This window comes from Felis catus, chromosome B1 (assembly GCF_018350175.1).
Source record: "Felis catus isolate Fca126 chromosome B1, F.catus_Fca126_mat1.0, whole genome shotgun sequence".
Lineage (NCBI taxonomy): Eukaryota > Metazoa > Chordata > Mammalia > Carnivora > Felidae > Felis > Felis catus.
Window position 1 is genome coordinate 166,513,780 of NC_058371.1, and position 19,681 is coordinate 166,533,460.

At 34.5% G+C, this 19,681-nt stretch overlaps 1 protein-coding gene across 1 annotated transcript in view; it reads left to right on the forward strand.

Annotated features, from left to right (window-relative positions):
• GABRG1 (gamma-aminobutyric acid type A receptor subunit gamma1) overlaps positions 1 to 17,305 on the forward strand; it is a 71,487-nt gene extending 54,182 nt beyond the window's left edge. Inside the window, exons 8-9 of the mRNA XM_003985410.6 lie at positions 2,126 to 2,337; positions 12,833 to 17,305. Of these exons, the coding sequence (XP_003985459.1) occupies positions 2,126 to 2,337; positions 12,833 to 13,102 (482 nt within the window). The 3' untranslated portion in view covers positions 13,103 to 17,305. The remainder of the gene's footprint in view (positions 1 to 2,125; positions 2,338 to 12,832) is intronic.
• Positions 17,306 to 19,681: the final 2,376 nt, after the last annotated feature.

Below are 19,681 nucleotides of genomic sequence, written 5' to 3' on the forward strand. Positions count from 1 at the left end.
GGAAGTAAATTAAGAATTAATATACATAATATAGATAATAGTGGCCTTATCTATTTGGAAATTTTAAAATGACCTTTTAGATAACCCTTGGGTCAAAATGGAAATTAGAAAATATTTCAAACTAAATTTTAATAAGAATTTAACACATAAATATCTGTAGATGCAACTAAAGCATTGCTCAGAAAGGAAGTTATAGTTTTACAATGCTAATGTTAGAAAGGAAGATATAAAATCAATATTCTAAGTATCTACTTTAAGAACTAATAAATAAAATAAATACCTCATGTGTAAATTCATTATAAGTAGTAAGATATTACTGTGCCAGTTTTTTAGATGAAAGGCATAGAGAGGTTAAGAAACTTCCTTAAGGTCACAGAACTAAAGGAAGAGTCAGAATTTGGGGCCATGTCTGGTGGACATAGAATGAGAATTGTAGCAGTTTAGGTAAGAAGAGATATGGTATGTGCAGCTGTGAGTTAAGGGTGTCAAGATGAGCTGTGGTAAGAACCACCAGAAAGCTATAACTAAAACCAAACAGATACTCCCAGAGATACATACACAGGGCTGGGTCCCAGGGTGACATCCCAATTTTACATGCTGAATTCTTCAAAATATGAAGATTTTCTCTGTGCTTTTTAGGTATTCCATGGACATAATCTTGCTCCTTTTCTTTACTTAAACTTGAGATTAAAAAATAACTTTAATTCAAGTTATTGTATAAGAAAACACTGTACTAGTTTGGATTAATTTTAATTGTTTGTGACAGAAAACCGCAAATCTCTGTAGCTTAAATTAGGTGGAAGAGGATTTGTTTCTCATGTGAGAAGCCCAGAGGTAGGTAGTGGAAGGGCGATTGCAGTGTGAGGGGCTCAGGCTCCTTCTAGTTTTTTGCTGTGTTGTGGATGATTTTAATTCTCATGATTATCTAATGTTCTAAGATGGCTGCTGGTGCTCTAGCCATCGTATTCCTGCAGAAAGCTCTGAGGAAGAGGGCAAGATGGGCATTTCCTATCTCTTTAATGCCATCTTTTATTTTTATTGAAATACAATTGACATTATATTAGTTCTAGAAGTACAACATAATGATTCAGTATTTGTGTATATTGCAGATCGATTACCGCTGTAGGTCTGGTTAACATCCATCATTATACAGTTACAAAATGTATCTTCTTGTGACGAAAAATTTTTTTAAGTTTATTTATTTTGAGAGAGAGCGAGAGAGAGAGAGCAGAGGAGGAGCAGAGAGGAGGGAAAGAATCCTCTAAGTAGCCTCCAAGGTGTCAGCATGGCCAGACCTCACAAATCGTAAGCTGAAATCGAACGTGAGTTGCTTGACTGACTGAACCATCCAGGTGCCCCTGTGATGAGAACTTTTAAGGTCTACTCTCAGCAACTTTTAGATATACAACACAGTATTATTAACTATAATCACCATGCTTTATATTACATCTCCATGACTTACTTTATACCTGGAAATTTGACATTTTTTACTCCCTTTTTGCATTTTTAATGCCATCCATTGGCCATTGTTTACACCCTTGACTTACTTCTCCTCAGCTGTGTCCACACATAACTGAGAGAAGGGGGCAAAGAAGTTCTTCCAGGCAGCCACATGCCAGCTAAAACTTGGAGAATTTATTGCTGTGGAGGAATGGAAGAATGAGTACAGGGAGTCAGATATCTGCAGTCCACAAATTTAGAAGAGGAAAACTCATACAGACACATGGGTCTCCTGGGTGGCTCAGTCAGCTAAGCATCTGACTCTTGATTTCTGCTCATCGTAATCTCATGGTTCCTGAGATCGAGTCCCACGTTGCGTTCTGCACTGACAGCACAAAGCCCACTTGGGATTCTCTCTCTTTTTCTCTCTCTCTGTCCCTCTCTCACTCACTGTCTCACTACAAAATAAATAAATAAGCTTAAAAAGAAAAATAAAATTCACACAGACACAAAGAGCACATTGAACATAATGTAGCTATGGTTACCAGTAATTTTTTGTGTAAATCAGGAGTAATCATATCCTTTTGTTTCCATTGTTTGTGACCGCTTACAGCATTGCCAAATCAGATGGCAGAACTAAAATAGTCTGTTACTTTTTATCTCCTATTTTCCCCTCCCTCCGCAGGTATCACCACAGTCCTGACTATGACAACTCTGAGCACAATCGCCAGGAAGTCATTACCTAAGGTTTCTTATGTGACTGCGATGGACCTCTTTGTTTCTGTTTGTTTCATTTTTGTTTTTGCAGCCTTAATGGAATATGGCACCTTGCATTATTTTACCAGCAACAAAAAAGGAAAGACTACTAGAGACAGAAAGCAAAAAAATAAGAGCTCGGTATGTTATAAAAATCTGTATTTTATAAACATCAACTTATTATGATAGAGATGGTGTTCTGAATACTCATGCTATACTTGCTTAGACAAATATGGATTCTTGAAGTACCCAACAAAAGATAAATAACGTTAAGATGACACCGGAGTACCTAACATGGCCTACCAGGAGAAGTATATTGATAGTGCCCCTTGGAAAAGACTCTAAATCCCCTTGTAAAGGGTGGTTTCTTACATTGTGGATTTTCCCCAACTGGTAGATTTTTTGTACCCCCAAAATTATTTAAGATCTCTCTTTGATGCTATTTTGTGTTAGGATTTTCACTTCTAACAAAAGGTGGCCCATAAAATTACTTGATTTTTAGAGATAAAGAACCCTCTTTAATATTAGTATTCAGCTGTGTTTGAAAGTCATAGCTATGAAGTGTTTTTGATTCGCCTATATTTGTGCTCTGTTACCCCCCCTTCCCTATCATGTATCTACCCCAACATACATCACATCAAATTGATATATTAGAAGTGGCTGTATTAATTTCAATATACTTAAGTATTGGATGACCAACTATAATCTATTATAATGGCAATTGTAACAACCTTCAAGTAATATCCAGCACTTACTGAGTATGCCAGGTATTTTATGTGTATGATTTCATTTATGTTCCTATGAGGACAAGTTCAGCGATTTGCAGAAGGACAGACAGCCTTAGGAACTGAAGAATCCAAGACTCAAACCTAGGTCTTTTTTGGTGCCAGAGCTGAAGCTTGTAATCACTCCTTGGTGTTTCCTGTTCTTATAGGACTCAGAAAAGTCAACATCTGTTCCTCCAGTATTGACCAAAAAAAAAAAAAAAAAAAAGGCCACTTTTTTGCTGATTCCAGGATATGTTTTTTTTTTTCAAAGCGGATATGTTCCCAAATACCTAAATAAATGAGAACAGCTATCCTGAATGGCAAGCTTGTAAGCCTACCATAGAGCATATATAATAAGTCACAGAGTTTTCTATATTATCTCCTAACTTAGCAAGTTCTAGGATTCAATGCTTTTCTCCCCTCCTCCCATTTTTCATTAATTTCTTTGACATCATTTTCAATTGTATTTTACTTTTCATATTACACTCCAAGGACCAAACCCTATGTGTATTTGCTTTCAGTTTGCCCCAATATTCCAAGAAAGTGGAGCACATTATTGGCAGTACACATTTGATAACCTACATTGCAGAATTAGTCTGTGACTTTCTCAATTTGACTTATTTTAGCTTCCCCATAGGACATAACATAACCCCTGAATGGATAAACCATCAGGGAGCCATAATGTCAACGTTAATATCCATTTGCTAAATTTTTAGGTAAAGAAAAAATGCAGGTTTTCTACCATTTTCATTTTCCTTTAATCAAAGCCAAGCATCCTCTCTGGATTTTCCATTTCATCATTTACTCATCCATGGCTATGTTCAATGACTACTTTGAAAATTTTACTTCTGGAAACTGAATAAAAGGCAGGAAATCTATAATCTCACATAGATTCTCTAATTTCATTATAAAAATACACAATGTAGCGGCTATTATTATATTATCAAAGACACTCAACCAAAAAGTGGCTACTCTACGACTATAGTGAATCAGTTTGGCTATCACATTCACTCAGTAAACTCAACCATTGGAGTGCAAATTTTAAAATTATGATTTTTTAAAATAATTCATTCACCAAATATTTGTTAGGGACACCCATATCCTAGGCAATGTTCTAGAATTTAAGGGAAAAAAATCTATACATTGGGTATTTAAAATTTAGCATCAGGCCCAGGAGGCAAAATAATAAACATGAAAAAATAAGGAATAAAAATTAAATAAGAGCTTTGAAGCACTAAATTTCAAACATTAAAAGTTAAATTGTTGACTACCTAGGTACAAAAATATTTTTATTAGAGCTATCCAGAATAAAGTTCTGTAGTCTCTCCTTTCTGTTCAGTTATGTGATTTATGAGCTCTTTTAATAGTAAATGACATTTTGATTGAAAAACCAGGATCAGTAATCAAATCTGACTCCCTGCTTGGTTTTTTGTTCAACCATATGGTCTTGCTAATTGAGTAAATCAGACTGCACTTTCATGAAGAATAAACAGCTTTGCTTGTTGTCTCGAGTGCTCTACTTAATGGTTTTGTGGAGTCTGTTCTTTCTTCTGCCAGCCAGGACAAAAAATTGCATAACCTAGACCCAGAAGTCTTGAAGCATCTTGGCTTTACACCTTTTCAGATGTTTCTGTTGTTGTTGTTGTTGTTGTTGTTGTTGTTGTTACTGTTCTCGTCTTCCTGTTTTTCTTTTCCTTCCTCTTGCTCTTCCTCCTCTTCTTCCTCCTCCCCTCTCCCTCCTCCTCCTTCTCCCACTTCTCCTCCTTCTCCTTCCCCTTCTCTCTCTCTTCCTTCCATACCCCCACTTTCTTTCATAAACTCAAAATTCTGAGTAGTTTAAAACATAGCATTTTTCCCTTTTGTTCTCTGAATGACTTACAGGAACAGTCAAGTCAGAACCAAAGACCTCGACTAGAGTCACTGAAAGATCAACATGTCTATTATTAAGCAAAACCAAAAGCCCCTTCTTGAGGTCTCTTTGCTTAACTGAGAATCTCAGATTATTTTAATTTATTTAAAAAAGTGATAATATTTGAATACAATAGATTTTTAGCTCCAATGACCCTCTTAAAAATACAAATTAATAAAAATACTTTTTACCTTACTCTCCATGTGATATATTAGGCCTTTTCTCTATTTCCCTTCCTTTTTCTGTTCTCTCTCTCTCCCCCTCTCTGTCTCACTCTCTGTCTCCCCCTTTACCTCCCATCTTCCTTCCTCTCTTACGCCCCTTGCTTCCATCTTTCCATATCTATTTCTTTCCTTTTTATTTTTTTTTATTGTGAATATCATCGACATTTTAATTTGGCCCATATTTCCATCCCATATAATACATATTATTGTGTTTTTACTCATACTCATTAAGAACATGCTTCAGGTGTGTTTATGCCAACATCTTTTTTTTTTTTTTTTTAAATCTAAGAGTGTTGTAGCATGGAATCCAGACTCTACGAAACAGGTAAAGGTCATAGAAATAAAATTGTAGTAAGCCATTCATTATTAACTAAAGAGTAGTTCGTGTTGAAACTAGAATATTCATCCCATAGATGATTAGAAATCTCAGAAAACCATATTATACCTATATCAGGGGCCTGGTATACCATCTGAGGAGAGACTTACTTATTTGTAATCTCTTAATTTGGTTAAGGTATGCAATCATGGAAATGTATTTCACCGATCATGGACAAGGCACTTTGGAGAGAAAAACAATAGAATGTGTTCTTTGCTTTCATAGATCTTAAATGTAGTTATGGAAAAATATAATATACATGTAAACATAAGATAAAGTATAATACAAATTAAAAATAAAAATAAAGATAATAAGAGAATTAGCTCAGGAGACTGGGTTCAAATACTTTTTCAGAAGCAGAGTGTTTTCTATAGTAAATATATATTAGCATATTTTAAAGGAGATGTTCATATTGAAATAAAGACAAGTACCGTGAAGCCTGACCTATGTGGTTTATCCCTCGCATTGAGGAAGTCCAGAAACACCAGGTGATGTGGTCTGTGAAACACTGACTTCAGCACACAGTGCTGAGAGGAGGTTATGTTAATGTGAATCATGATGGAGTGGGTGGTTTCCTTTCATTTCAGGTGTAAATAACTCAGAAAGTTGTAAAGTAATGCTTTCAAAGGGGATTTGACAGAGAAAAATTCATAGGAAGTGTGATGTCATCGAATTCGTTCTTTCAAGAGTAAGTTACAAAGTTCAGGAGAACAAATTAGGAAGAATATTTAAGATAGAGAAAGAACCATGTGAGCCAAGCTGAGTCTTACGTGAGAATAAGATATAGATAGACTTATGAGACTTATGAGAATAAGATATACATAGACTGATATATGTTCCAAGCTGTATTGTCCAGTGCAGTAGCCATTGGCCATACATCGCTAGGTTGATTTAAATTGATTAAAATTAACCCAAATTTAAAATTCAGTATCTTAGTATCATTAGTCATATTTCAAGTGCTCAATAGCTGCATCTGACTAATGAGTACCATGTTGAACAGTGCAGACACAGGACATTTTTGTCATCATAGAAAATTGTACTGGACAGTGCTGGTCTAGAAAATAGGAATCTTAGGAAAGAAAATAACCTAGGTTGAGGATAGAAAAGCGGTATATGGCCTAGTTGTGGAAAGTCTCCAGTACCAAGCTAAAGAATTTATATTTTGTACTGTCAGGACTGTTAAGCCATGGATGTTTTTAGGCAAGATGGCATATTTGTATCTATGTTTTTGAAAGACGATTAGAGGTAGCCTGGAATACACACTTGAATGACAAGGCAGGGAGATAAATTTGGAAACTATTGCAATAGTTCAAGAAGTAATATATCACAGAGAGCAGGACCCAGGATATTAGAGTGAAGATAATGTGTGGGGAAGTTTTTGTTTGTTTTGCCCATAATCCCCACCCCTCAGCTCCTTCTCTTCAAATAAATGATCTTATTTTCAGTTAGTACATATCTATATAAATAAACATTCATCTACCTTTGAGAATACTGAAATAAAAGCCATATAAATACACAGTTTCACAAATTATAAATCTTTCCCCTGATGGCATTTGGCAAAGCCTCTAGGAGAGATCATTTGATATTGATGAGATGTGAAATACAAGGTTATTTAAATAACTGTAAGGTGTCAGTAGGTGTGGGATGTTGTCAACAGACGGCATAGCCATTTAATATCAGCTGTGACAATGGTCATATAAAGATCCTCGGGAGGTATATAAATACCAACAACAGTAGCTCTTTGCTTTTTTAACCTTGATTTCCAAATAACACTCATATTTCTCTACCTACTTAAACCATCATAGATTATTATAGCTGAAAGGGACCAGATTAGTCACAAGTAAAAAAAAATCTCATTGAAAAAATGAATTTTAGGAGTGCCTGGGTGGCTCAGTCAATTAAACATGGAACTCTTGATTTCAGCTCAGATCATGATCTCACGGTCCATGGGATGGAGCGCCATGCTGTCAGCACAGAGCCTGCTTGGGATTCTCTCTCTCCCTTTCTCTCCGCCCCTTACCCACTCGTGCGTGCACATGCTCTTTCTCTCTCTCTCTCAAAAAATAAACTTAAAAAATTAAGTTTAGGGGCGCCTGGGTGGCGCAGTCGGTTAAGCGTCCGACTTCAGCCAGGTCATGATCTCGCGGTCCATGAGTTCGAGCCCCGCATCGGGCTCTGGGCTGATGGCTCAGAGCCTGGAGCCTGTTTCTGATTCTGTGTCTCCCTCTCTCTCTGCCCCTCCCCCGTTCATGCTCTGTCTCTCTCTGTCCCAAAAATAAATAAACGTTGAAAAAAAATTAAAAAAAAATTAAGTTTAATAATAAGTGCACAGTTGAACAAATCAAAAAGTATAAAATGTACAAGTGAAGAATAAAATTCTGTACCGTGAACACTTGCTCCTAGTATTTAGAATTAACCACATTTTATCATTTTGCTCTTACTTTCCTCTGATGGTTATTTCCATTATATATCCGATTCTTAAGGTACCAAGTTTATTAAAGTTGTGAGTCTTTGGTATAAAAGAAAAATATAGCTTTCCCACCATCTCCATCTTATGCTTTCCTTTAGTATTTTATCTTCCCTTTAATAACTATTGTTGACTACTTCTCAAATTTCAAATAATACACTTAAATATCTACCTTTTAATTCATTATCACTAATTATAATGCCAATATGATTATTATTTTTGATAGTAAATCTTTCTGACCTGAAAATTTTCATCTCATCTCTTTTTCCATGGTGTTAAAATTTCTGAGGGCCAGTACACTCTTTGTTTTTTTACCTCATTTATTTCATTACTTAATATTCCTATCTTCTATTTCTGAGAATTTCCTTGATTCTTTATTTCAATTATTTTCTGTTTTCTCCTAAATTCCTCATAGAATTCTTATTAGATACATGTAAGCCTCCTAGGTGAATTATCCATGTGTTGCAGATACTCTTTTTTTATCTTATTTTTTACTATCCTATTTGTTATTGATACACTCTTTGCCTGTATATTGTGGGCAACTTCCTTCCTTAAGATTTTATTTCACAATGTTTTAGATTTTTTTTTCCTGAATTTACAATGTTTTCCTTAATTTCTGAGAGCTTTTATTTTCTAACTGTTCTCTATCCTGTTTTCCTTAAATGGATACAACTTATCTCTTTAAGTATTTCTGAGTGAACTAATGCAAAAGGTTAATATTCTCTTATGTTTCCTGAATTATTAGAATCAGTAATTCTAGCTGTTCATCTCCATGTTTTTCTTTTGTAGTGTTAGTACCTTGAAAGTTCACCTTGGAAGTTCTTGGCGATTTTTCTCCAATAGGCCCTGCAAGCTTGGCATGTCACTCTTGAATTTCCAAGTGTCAGATTTCACTTCCGTGGTGGGGGTGGGGATGGGGACCACGACATCTTAGTGCTTCCAAACATGCACACATACGCTCTAAATGATGATGAGGGTTTTACTAGGACATTCCAATACCAACTTCAGGAGCCCTAATCCTCCCTGGAGTGGCATGGGATGATCTGATGGTCTAAGTTTCAAGGTTCTAAACGTGAGCAGACATCAACCTGTCAGCATCTCTACTTTCTACATGCGTGGATGAGTGATGGTTCAGACCGCGGTAGCTATTCCGGAGATGGACATTTCACAAAGGCCATGTTTTCCATCCTGTTTTATCATTCCCATTCTTCCTGCTTTAGAGTAAGCATCTCTGAAGCTTTGATGGGAAGAACAGCTCTTCCCCTCATGCTTCCATTTCCTGAGCCTCTTCCAAAATGCGGCTTCCTTTGGTCCACTTCGCTTGTTGGCTGTTTTCACCTGTTCTTTGTCTTTCAGGAACAGCACAAACTCTGACATGCTGATTGGCCACTCAGCATCACTAAGGTCCATCTCACGTCTGTTGTTAACACTGATGTGGATTTTTGTAGGTTTTGAAATGGATTTTATGAAAGTACAGTGTCTTGAGAAAACCTGTGCTCAGGCTGGCATTCTCGCATGTGAAGTTTTAAATGGGAAATTAAGGACAGTAATATTAGTCAGTGTTTCATAATATTGATAACATGACCTAATAATATTTCATATTCACATTATTGATATTTAATAACATTAATGACAGTGTATGATACAAATAATAATATATAAGCATACATAAATATAATTTGTACATAAATGTTTTATTTACTACTTAATAATATTTATTTGACATTAATGTGTCTTGATGCTTGAAATATATTTTGTATACCTATCTCCTTTATTAATATCTACATAGTGTAGTCCTTAATATATAACCAGACATACATATCTTTATTGTAATGTTAAGTTCAGCTATATTCTTAGTGACGTTTTCAAATAACAATATAATGGTATATTCTCAAAACTATATTATTTAAAGTAAAAAAAAACTTTGATTATGTAGTTTATTTTTATATCACTTAACCTGATTTATTTTTTTAATTTTTTCAATGCTTGGTATTTTGGGGGGGAACAGGACCTTGACTTGAGAAATTATAAGATGGGTCATAAAGTTGCACTTCAGATAAATGAGGTTTGGAATGTGCATATTCTACTGATTAATTTTTTAGTGGTTTCCAGGTCACAATCTGTGTGTCAAAATATTTTATTTTATTGCTACTGTGTCAGCTCTTGGGATATTTTTCTCAGCACATATAAAATATATTTCTGTTCACATCCATCATTCATTAAAGTGTAGCTTCTTTCAGTTTATGGACTTGTGGTGTTTTGAGGGACAGCAGGAAACTGGAAAATTGTCCATTTAAAGTGTCACTGCAATAGAAGCTCTCCATGATTTTGAACACTACAGATTAGTCCATTTTTAAAATGAACCACTTGCAGTTTTTCTCCACCTTTGTGCACTTTAATGTTTAATCATCCCCTCATACACAACTGATATCTTCTAACAAACACACCGTCTTCCCATTTATGGCAGTGCTGAGGGATATTTGGAATGTATTTTGTGCCATATAACCTTGAAATTGCCTATTAACAAAGTTGTATTTAATTTTTTTAACGTATTTATTTATTTATTTATTTTGAGAGACAGAGCGTGGGAAGGGGAAGGGCAGAGAGAGAGGGAGACACAGAATCCGAAGCAGGCTCCAGACTCCAGGCTGTCAGAACAGAGCCTGACGCAGGGCTCGAACTCCCGAACTGCCCTGGTGCCCCAAACAAACTTGTATTTTAATCAGTTTCCACTCTGATTAGCACTTGAACATATGTTATTTAAGTACTAAGTGACAAAGAAATGAATACCAACTTGCCTCATTTTGTACATAATTTTAGTGCTCCATTAAAGTTTCAGAGTCTTAGTCAAGTATCCCCAAGTGTCAACCTGAAAAGATATGTCATTAACATTTAATAATATACTGCTTCTGCTTTTTATGATACATCCAGGCAAGTGGAGTCATGAATTGATTTGTGTTTAGGGTATTGCTCCTTATCTTTAGGCTGCACATTTTGTTTCTAATATTATGACTTGTGTGATGCATTTATCTTTTTAAAATATCACTCTATGTAATTATTTGCTACTTTTTACATCTACTGAATTTTAACATTTAGTAGTTTGGTTTCTATGTTTCTGTTGAAATAAAATGGATTTTAGTGTAGGTCCAAATTTTTTTAAATTCTCTTTTGTTTAATTTTTAAAATCTTTTCCATACAATATTTAATATTCAAGGCTTTGAGATTTGTCTCTTTCAAAATGCGGGATGAAAAAATGTAAACATTTTCATTAGGAAGAATTTAGGATCAGGTTAAAATAATTTTTGTGATCTCAGCATTATATTTAGTGTTTAGGTAATAAAATTAATGATTCTTACAAGTTGTAGGATTCACATTTTAAGATAATCCCTAAATATGGAGAAATTCTGAAGGAAGAGTTATGAAAACTGGAATCTTCATTAATATTTTAATTGCTGTTTTATTCAAGGGTTCATTGATTTTTTTCCAGTAACATTAAAATTTTCTTTTACATTTATTTATTATTGAGAGACAGAGAGAGAAAGAGCATGAGCAGGGGAGGGGCAGAGAGAGGGGGAGACACAGAATCCAAAGCAGGGTCTAGGCTCTGAGCTGTCAGCACAGAGCCTATTGGGAGCTCAAACTCACAAACCAGGAGATCATGACCTGAGCCAAAGTCAGAAGCTCAACTGACTGAGCCATCCAGGTGCCCCTCCAGTAACATTTTTTATAAGGTCCATGTTGTTGTTACTGTTATTGTTGCTTAGCATGTCTTTTATACCAAATTGTGATATGTCTCCCACAGGCGTCAACACTAACAATGGCAATAAGATTACCTGTTGGCAGCTGAATACTTGTATGTTTCATATTTTGCTTTGTGCTTTATGCACATCATCTCATTTAATCACCAAATGGATCTGTGTATTACTGTGACTTTTGTACAGCAGAAGACACGGAGACAGAAGGAAGAGCACTAACAATTCCTGTTCGAGGTGACATAACTCTGCTGGGCAGAAATGGAATTGTTGACCAAAGCTGTCTGACTCCAACATGACTGCTTTAATGTCTCACAGTATCCTGGACTTGCTTGATTTTAAAATATTAAAAAATTTTTAATTATATAAGTATTATTCAGAACCTGGTATCATAAAAAAAATTAATTTGATATGGGTCCCACATGATCCTGATAAAATTAGCTGCTATAAGTGGGCAAGATGGAGCACTTATCATTTAAATAAGCCATGTAATATACTCATCACAGCCATCACAAAAATCAGGTGCTGATATAATTCCAACTATGAGGCTAGCTATATTGGTAGAATGTACCAAATTTTGGACACAGTTGTTCTCAAACAAAAACCTGAGTTTTTAACTCCTGCATGTTGTCTCTTCCAAATATGATGCCTTGCACTTATCCTCTACTACAAACCCTGTCCATGTCTTTTTTTATTCATTCACCGTTCTTCAAAGCTTTTCTGCATTACAAAATTCCATCTTTGCTATTTGCTCTCATTAGCACCAAAATAAATAAATTATGTAATATAATAGTAGCAAACAGACACTTAGAGAATTATAAATGTTTTAGTGTAAAATATATATTTTTTGTTTTAGAATTAGATTCATGGTTAACAATATTTCGGTGGGCCAGTTTTCTAAAGGTATACAATATATTGCACATTTGAGCGTTTTTTTCCCTGAAAGGTCTTTGGAATGTATAATGATATTAAGTTATGTGTTACAAAGTAAATTATAATCTAAAAACGCATTAGGATTGAACACCTCTCCGATTTCTAAAAACTAAGATTATTTTTATTGCAGAGTTTGCCTTGAGGAGCCAAACTGATCTTTCTTTATGAGATTTTTTTTTCTGAAAAACTCACTTATTATTTTACTCAGATGTCCCCTGGACTCCATCCTGGATCCACTCTGATTCCAATGAATAGCATTTCTCTGCCACACGGAGAAGAGGATTATGGGTACCAGTGTTTGGAGGGCAAAGATTGTGCCAGTTTCTTCTGCTGCTTTGAAGACTGCAGAACAGGATCATGGAGGGAAGGAAGGATACACATACGCATTGCCAAAATTGACTCCTATTCTCGAATATTTTTCCCAACAGCTTTTGCCCTATTCAATTTGGTTTATTGGGTTGGCTACCTTTATTTATAAATTCTGTTCACTAGGCAAAAATCATAAGAAGTTTAACTAAATCCGATAAAATCTACTGCACTTCAGTAACAGGAAGTTTTAAATTTAAAATGCAGAAAACCAATGTAAAATTAAAGCTATTAAAATGTAAAACTATTGAACCATTCTATGGCTTCAAAGGTAAATAAAGTAGCAGCTTTCATATTAATTTACTTAAATGTATGTAAAATAGATTAGTTGCAAAATTCAGTATATAAAATACTATTATATATTTTTACTTTAATCTTATTTATTTTACTTATATCCCATTAGGATTTTGAATTTGTTAAGTTCTGTGATTCATATTTTAAAGATGGATTGCTTTAATTATTTTAATAATATTATATTTAAATATAATCTGTCCCTTTTTGTAATGGGAGCATAATCTCATGCCTAATGTTTATATAGTAATTTTTTGCTTGGAAAATATTGTTATTTTGATTTTTCTCTTACTTTTTATTTGTATGCCCTGTTTGCAATAGAGCTAGTGAAAACCATGATTTCCTGGCATTTCTATCCAGATGTTTTACTCCCAAGAACAAATTAAATTAGAAGAAAAGGCCAGTTTTTACCTTATTATAAGACCAGTTTTTAATCTGTATTTTAGTCAAGTCCATTTCCTGACACAATATTAAATAGCACTCTAGTTACATTTAGTTTTGGTGATTTACCAACTAGGATGGAAACCACCAAGGTCATTTCTTTTAAATACAAGGGGAAAATAAAATGTTACACTTATCATTTTATTCTCTGCCTCACAGCATTTATGAAGTATGAAGAAGTTAACACTGAAATGTTTGGATCTACCAAGACTGAAATTAAATACAGAAAGAACTGATTTTTTTCTTTATGCTCTACAAAAGCATTGCATTCTCTAAATTAAAAAAACGTTGAAGAATAGTGCTTGTATATACTTATTGTGGATAAAGAATTATTATGTAACAAAGTGGGTAACAGTTCATATTGAGGATATGGGCTTAAATATGTATCATTAATAATTACCGGACTAAAACATTCTAGAAATATAGTTTTAGGTGCGTGTCATATATTGTCTTTTCCAGCTCCTACGTTTGGCTCCTGTCAGTTTTACATCTTTGTTATAAATTGTTATGATGTTCTCTTTTTTAAAAAATGAAAGCAGGCTCAAAAATCATGTTAAAAGTAAAATTCTATTATAGGCATCTCTAAGGAACATGAGTGCGGGAGCCCTCTAACTTCTTAGAGATAAAAGCAGAGAAAGCCTCACTGTAGTGTAAAGCCTGTTGGTTAATAGTTTCCCAAATGCCTCTTTCATGAAGAGGAGAGTTAAATTTAGGCTTTAATCATTACATTCTTGTAAATAGTTTGGCATATCAGTTGTTTATTAAGAACCCCATACTCATTCATCTAATTTTGGGGGAAATCACCAAAGTGATCTTGGTAATAACCTCTAAAAATAGTTTCCATTGCCAGGAGCAAGTATGAGGATAAAGAGTGCTGTGATCAAAGCCTAGCCTACGGAATGTGGAGGAAGCTCACACCTGTGCATTTGACACTAGTTTTTAGTACAGAAATTCCCCCAACTGGTTAGTGAATACGTGAGTGAGGCTTTGACATGGTTATACTTATCTTTTTAGAATATATAGTTTTTTTAAATCTAAATACATTTCATTGTGTGTTCCTTAGCTAAATCAGATTTTTTTTTTACTTTGATTATAAACCTCTGAAAAAAAAGTAAGCATGAATTGACTGATAATGCCCAAAATATCCACCGACACTACCTTTTTTGAATGGAGAGCCAAATTAAACTTTGGCCATGTATATATTCACGTACAAATTATTCACGCGTTCATTTTTATAACGTTGAGTATTGATGGATATTCTTAATGTGAACATTCATTTATGGATAAATGAAAAATGAAGTATCCATGGAGAATAAAACACTTCACTAAAATGTACTATGGCTATTTCCGTGTATTAAGCTATAACCTGTTCATTTTCATGAAGGCAATTTTAATTCTGGGATTCCTCAACTCTATCTGAGCATGACTGTATTTTAAAATACTTTAAAATGCTTAATATAAATAGCTTGGATGTTCTCATTGGTGTTCCATGAACTTGGCTTTAAATGTTGGCAATATTAAGAAGCAGAAATAAAATTGATGAAAATATGAAAGATGCTTTACTATATACATTCATTGTATATATCATGGAAACAAGCACTTTGCTTTCAAAGCAAGTGGCATTTTGAGCAGTTTGATTTAAACATGTAGATCAGAAAGAGAGGTGTACAAATCTTGGTATTTCTAAAAATGAGAATAAAAAGGGGGAGATGCAGCTAGTCTCTTTTTACAAGAATTCGGGACGAACTTATTTTCAAAGGGAATGCAGTCTAATTCCTGATGGTCTCTTCCTCCAGGAAGTTTGACCATCTTGAAAAACAATTTTCGGGGGCTCCTGGGTGGCTCAGTCAGTTAAGCGTCAGACTTCAGCTCAGGTCATGATCTCACAATTCCTGAGTTTGAGACCCGCATTGGGCTCTGATCTGACAGCCTAGAGCCTGCTTTGGATTTTGTGTCTTCCTCTCTCTCTGCCCCTTCCCTGCTTGCACTCTGCCTCTCTCTCAAAAATAAATAAACATTAAAAAGAAGAAGAAGAAGAAGAAGAATGATTGATAGTATTCTCACATCAAGGGGCCCATAATTGTAAAATGTGAAATTGTATTCCAAGTCAATATTGTTGACTGTTATGGAGCCCTTGACAAGCCACTGTAAAGTCACAGAAACCATTACCAAATCACCGTCAAAAGCATTCCACATGGAGTTTTCAGACACAATTGACATGGTTCTAGTAAATACAAGGTCAGTTGTGCCTCTTTTGTGTTTGCATTTTAGAAGTGACATAACCTAATTCAAAATGTTTATGCAGCACTTTCTATTGACAAGGTCCTGATTTAGATACAATGGGGAAGGTATAAAGATGAACTACCAAGAAACATATATGAGAGGATTAGTTATATAATTTAAAGGAGGGAGGGCAACTGGGAAACTTTCTAGAGATGGGAGCTTGCGAATTCACTATGTCAGTAGGTATGGGTAACTAGAGATCCCACTCTCCAGTTGAGTAACCAACTCAATTAAAACTTCCATTTTCATTGAAAGTTAAGATGCATACGTAGACAATTAAAGATGAGGCTACAAAGCTGGGTCGGGCCCTATGGTAAAGGGGCAAGAATACAAATCTCAGTAGGCTGCATGGCATTCTAAATTCATGGAGAGTTCACAAAGATACCTAAGTACAAGAGACAGTATTAATACCGCAGAAGTTTCATTTTACCAGGGTCTGATGTTTGGAGTAAGAAAAGCCAAAGCCAGTTCTAAAGCAACTATAAAACATGAGGTGAGGGAGGATGAAGGTTAGTACTGCGGGGATAGACATTCAGGGGAGGCGGGGGAAGATAGCCCCTAAGAAAGGACAAATGGAGACATGAAGCTGTAATTAACAGGCAACATTAACAGAGTGACACTGTGTGTGTGTGAGGGGAGCAGGGGTCCTGTATTGAAGAGTACGGATATGTAAATAGATACTAAAACACTACAAGGATGCATTACAATCTTGTTTGCTGTTACTTTAAACATTTTAATCAAATGTCATTTTTTTCTATTGATCTATGTTTTTACCATATTAGGGATGAAGAACAAGAATAATCCCCTGAAGTACATATCACACAGAAGGTCTACTAAGATTTATTATTATTGTTATTATTTAAATCTGTTTCTCATTACAAGGGATTTCTCTTCAGATAATTTTCTCTTCTTTCTGAGGAAAAAAAATGTATTTGGGCAAAGAATGGAGGAAAATGGGGAATAGAACTAGGCTGCTGTGGGACCAGACAAATCCAGAAAGTTGATTTGTATTCTCAATTTCTGAAATATTTGTCTCAAAATGAATAAATACATTTTTATTGTTGGACAATGACATGTACCTGGACCATGAATAGTTTGAATGTGAATAGTTAAGATAAGCCTGTGATAATTATAATGCAATTAAGCAGAAAGGACTAATGAACAGATTTACAGACATGGCTGACCTAAATGGAAATAGTTTGGATTTCAGTAAGTTCCTGTAATAACAGCTATTTGAATCCATTAAGTGTATGCAGTCACTCCATATAATAAAAGTTTTATGGCTTGTGGTTGTAATGGCTCCTGTTGTCTGTCTCTGCTTTATCATTTTGGGGAGCATTTTGTGAGTGTAAGGCAAAGTTATCTTGACTTTTCAAAGTATTGTGTGCTTTCATGATCCTAAGCGCAAAAAAAAAAGTCAGTAACTTGTAATAAAAAAAAAGTTACTTTCTCTTAAAATGTGTTTTATAAAAATAGTTTTCATACAGATACATCCCTTTATTATTTTATAGTATATAATCATGACTTTAGCAATGAAATTAATTTATGATCAATGTTGTTTCATATTTTTCCAATTAGGAAATGAAATGTAAGGGTTTCCCTTTGATAGAGAGTTCTGAAAATGAATTGAACTTTAAAAAAGTAGGTAAGGAGAGCTCGTATTTATGCATGCTTTTCACTGCAAAGGCTATGAATTTCTGGATTCTTCTAAACAACTTGTGACTTCACCCTAATATGAACTGCCTGATATGCTTCCCCAGGTGAGTCAGTGAGAGCAATATATATTGCATGGATTGATACCCAGGCCTTTCCAAATACCCCATGTTATGAAAATGTCTTATGTTATTTGAGGAAATAGTGCAGGAAAATTAAAAGCCAGAAAATCAGCAAAGCGGGTATTTCCTGCTGCATCTTGCAGTCCTCTGTTCTCTGCCACCATGGTCCAGTACTTTTTTTTTTTTTTTGAAGGTTTTTTTTATGCATCTTCCTTCAGGGCCAATGTTGTTTCCATAAAATGCTGAAGAAGATGGAGGAGGATATTTTTAAAGCTTCTTTTCTGTTATTTAAATTTTATTTTATTTTATTTTATTTTATTTTATTTTATTTTATTTTAAATATTAAATTTATTGTCAAATTGGTTTCCATACAACACCCGGTGCTCATCCTAACAGGTGCCCAAAGATGGAGGACGATTTAATGTTACCTGAGCACCTGCCATTGTCTGGAACTTCAAGCATTATATATTAATAATATAGTATTCACAGCAAAGAGCTCTATTTCATAGATGGGAAAAACAAGCTAAGAATATTAGATTCATACTGTAACCTGAAGTTAAATGCAGGGACCTTTATCTTTCAATTACATGGAACTACTCTGATGACAAAATGGTTGTTCATATTCCAACACTAGAGCGGGTTTCCTTCTCCAAAGAGGAGTTTAGGTCTAAAGCACAGCCACTCACCTCTTCAAAGCACAGAAATACCCTACAATTTAGTAGGAGCATGATCTTCATCAGCTTATTTGTTTCGGCTGAAATGTTTGAAATATGTACTGAAAGTGTTCTGAAAAAGTCTCCGGCCATCCAGTCAAATATAATACAGAGTACTGACTTTTTAGAAAAGGAGTTGGCAGACGATGGTCACAGCACTGGTGATTTGAATACAGCCTTTCCCATCCGTGTACATATCGTCTACGGTTACATTTGCACTGTAATAGCAGAGGTAGGTAGCTGTAACAGAAACCAAGTGGCCCATATAGTGTAAATATTTTTCTCTGGCACTTTACAGAGAAGGTTGGCCAACTTGTATTTTTGAATAACTTTACTTGTGGCATTTAAAAAGGGGCCACATTTTAAAAAAGGCCTTTTCTTAATTTTCTTTTTAATTTTAATTTTAAAGGAAAATAGTCTTGGCTGAAAAGAGTTTTATGGGAAATAAATGCAATTAATCGCCCTCCAGTGTACTTTAAAGTTTCAGCTCCTCTCAAAGAGACACTAATCGAAGCTATGTTCTCTTATTTAGAATTTGTAAAAAAAACATGTTGTAAATCTGTTTTATTAATGGAAATACATGCTTCCTCATAATTGTGTCAATGTTATTTGAAACAGATAAAGTAGATTAATCTAGAAAGAAGATTGCTGTTTCCGCTAAAATTGACACAAGATGCTTTAAGTAAAAGAAAAGTGATAAATGCAAATCTTAAAGTAATTTTAATATTTTCCCTCTTGAGACAACATGAAGTATGTTTCCTCATTAAAATTGTTTGTGTCAATATAAAATCTTGCTTTTAACATTTTTCACAGTATTAAAAATCTAAGCAGCCCTTTCTGAATAATTTCACTGGAATAAATATTTAATTTACTTTGCACATTACTCATGTACTTTCCCTCCACATTTCAGGATGTGCACTTCAATTATTAAAATTTACATTTCGAATAGTCACAAGGAGTAGTTTGTTAAAAAATGCACATTCTGAATAAAATAGGAAAGCTTCTTTAAGATAATACTATAAGAAACTTTAAGATAATAAGAAACTTTAGTAACCTACTACATGTTGACATACTCAACATTTACCATAAACCAAATTCTTAATACTGTTTCAAGTACACCACTAAAGTTTTCTTATATTCATATTAAGATTGAGATTTTTAATTATTTTTTAGCTTCTAACCTTCAAA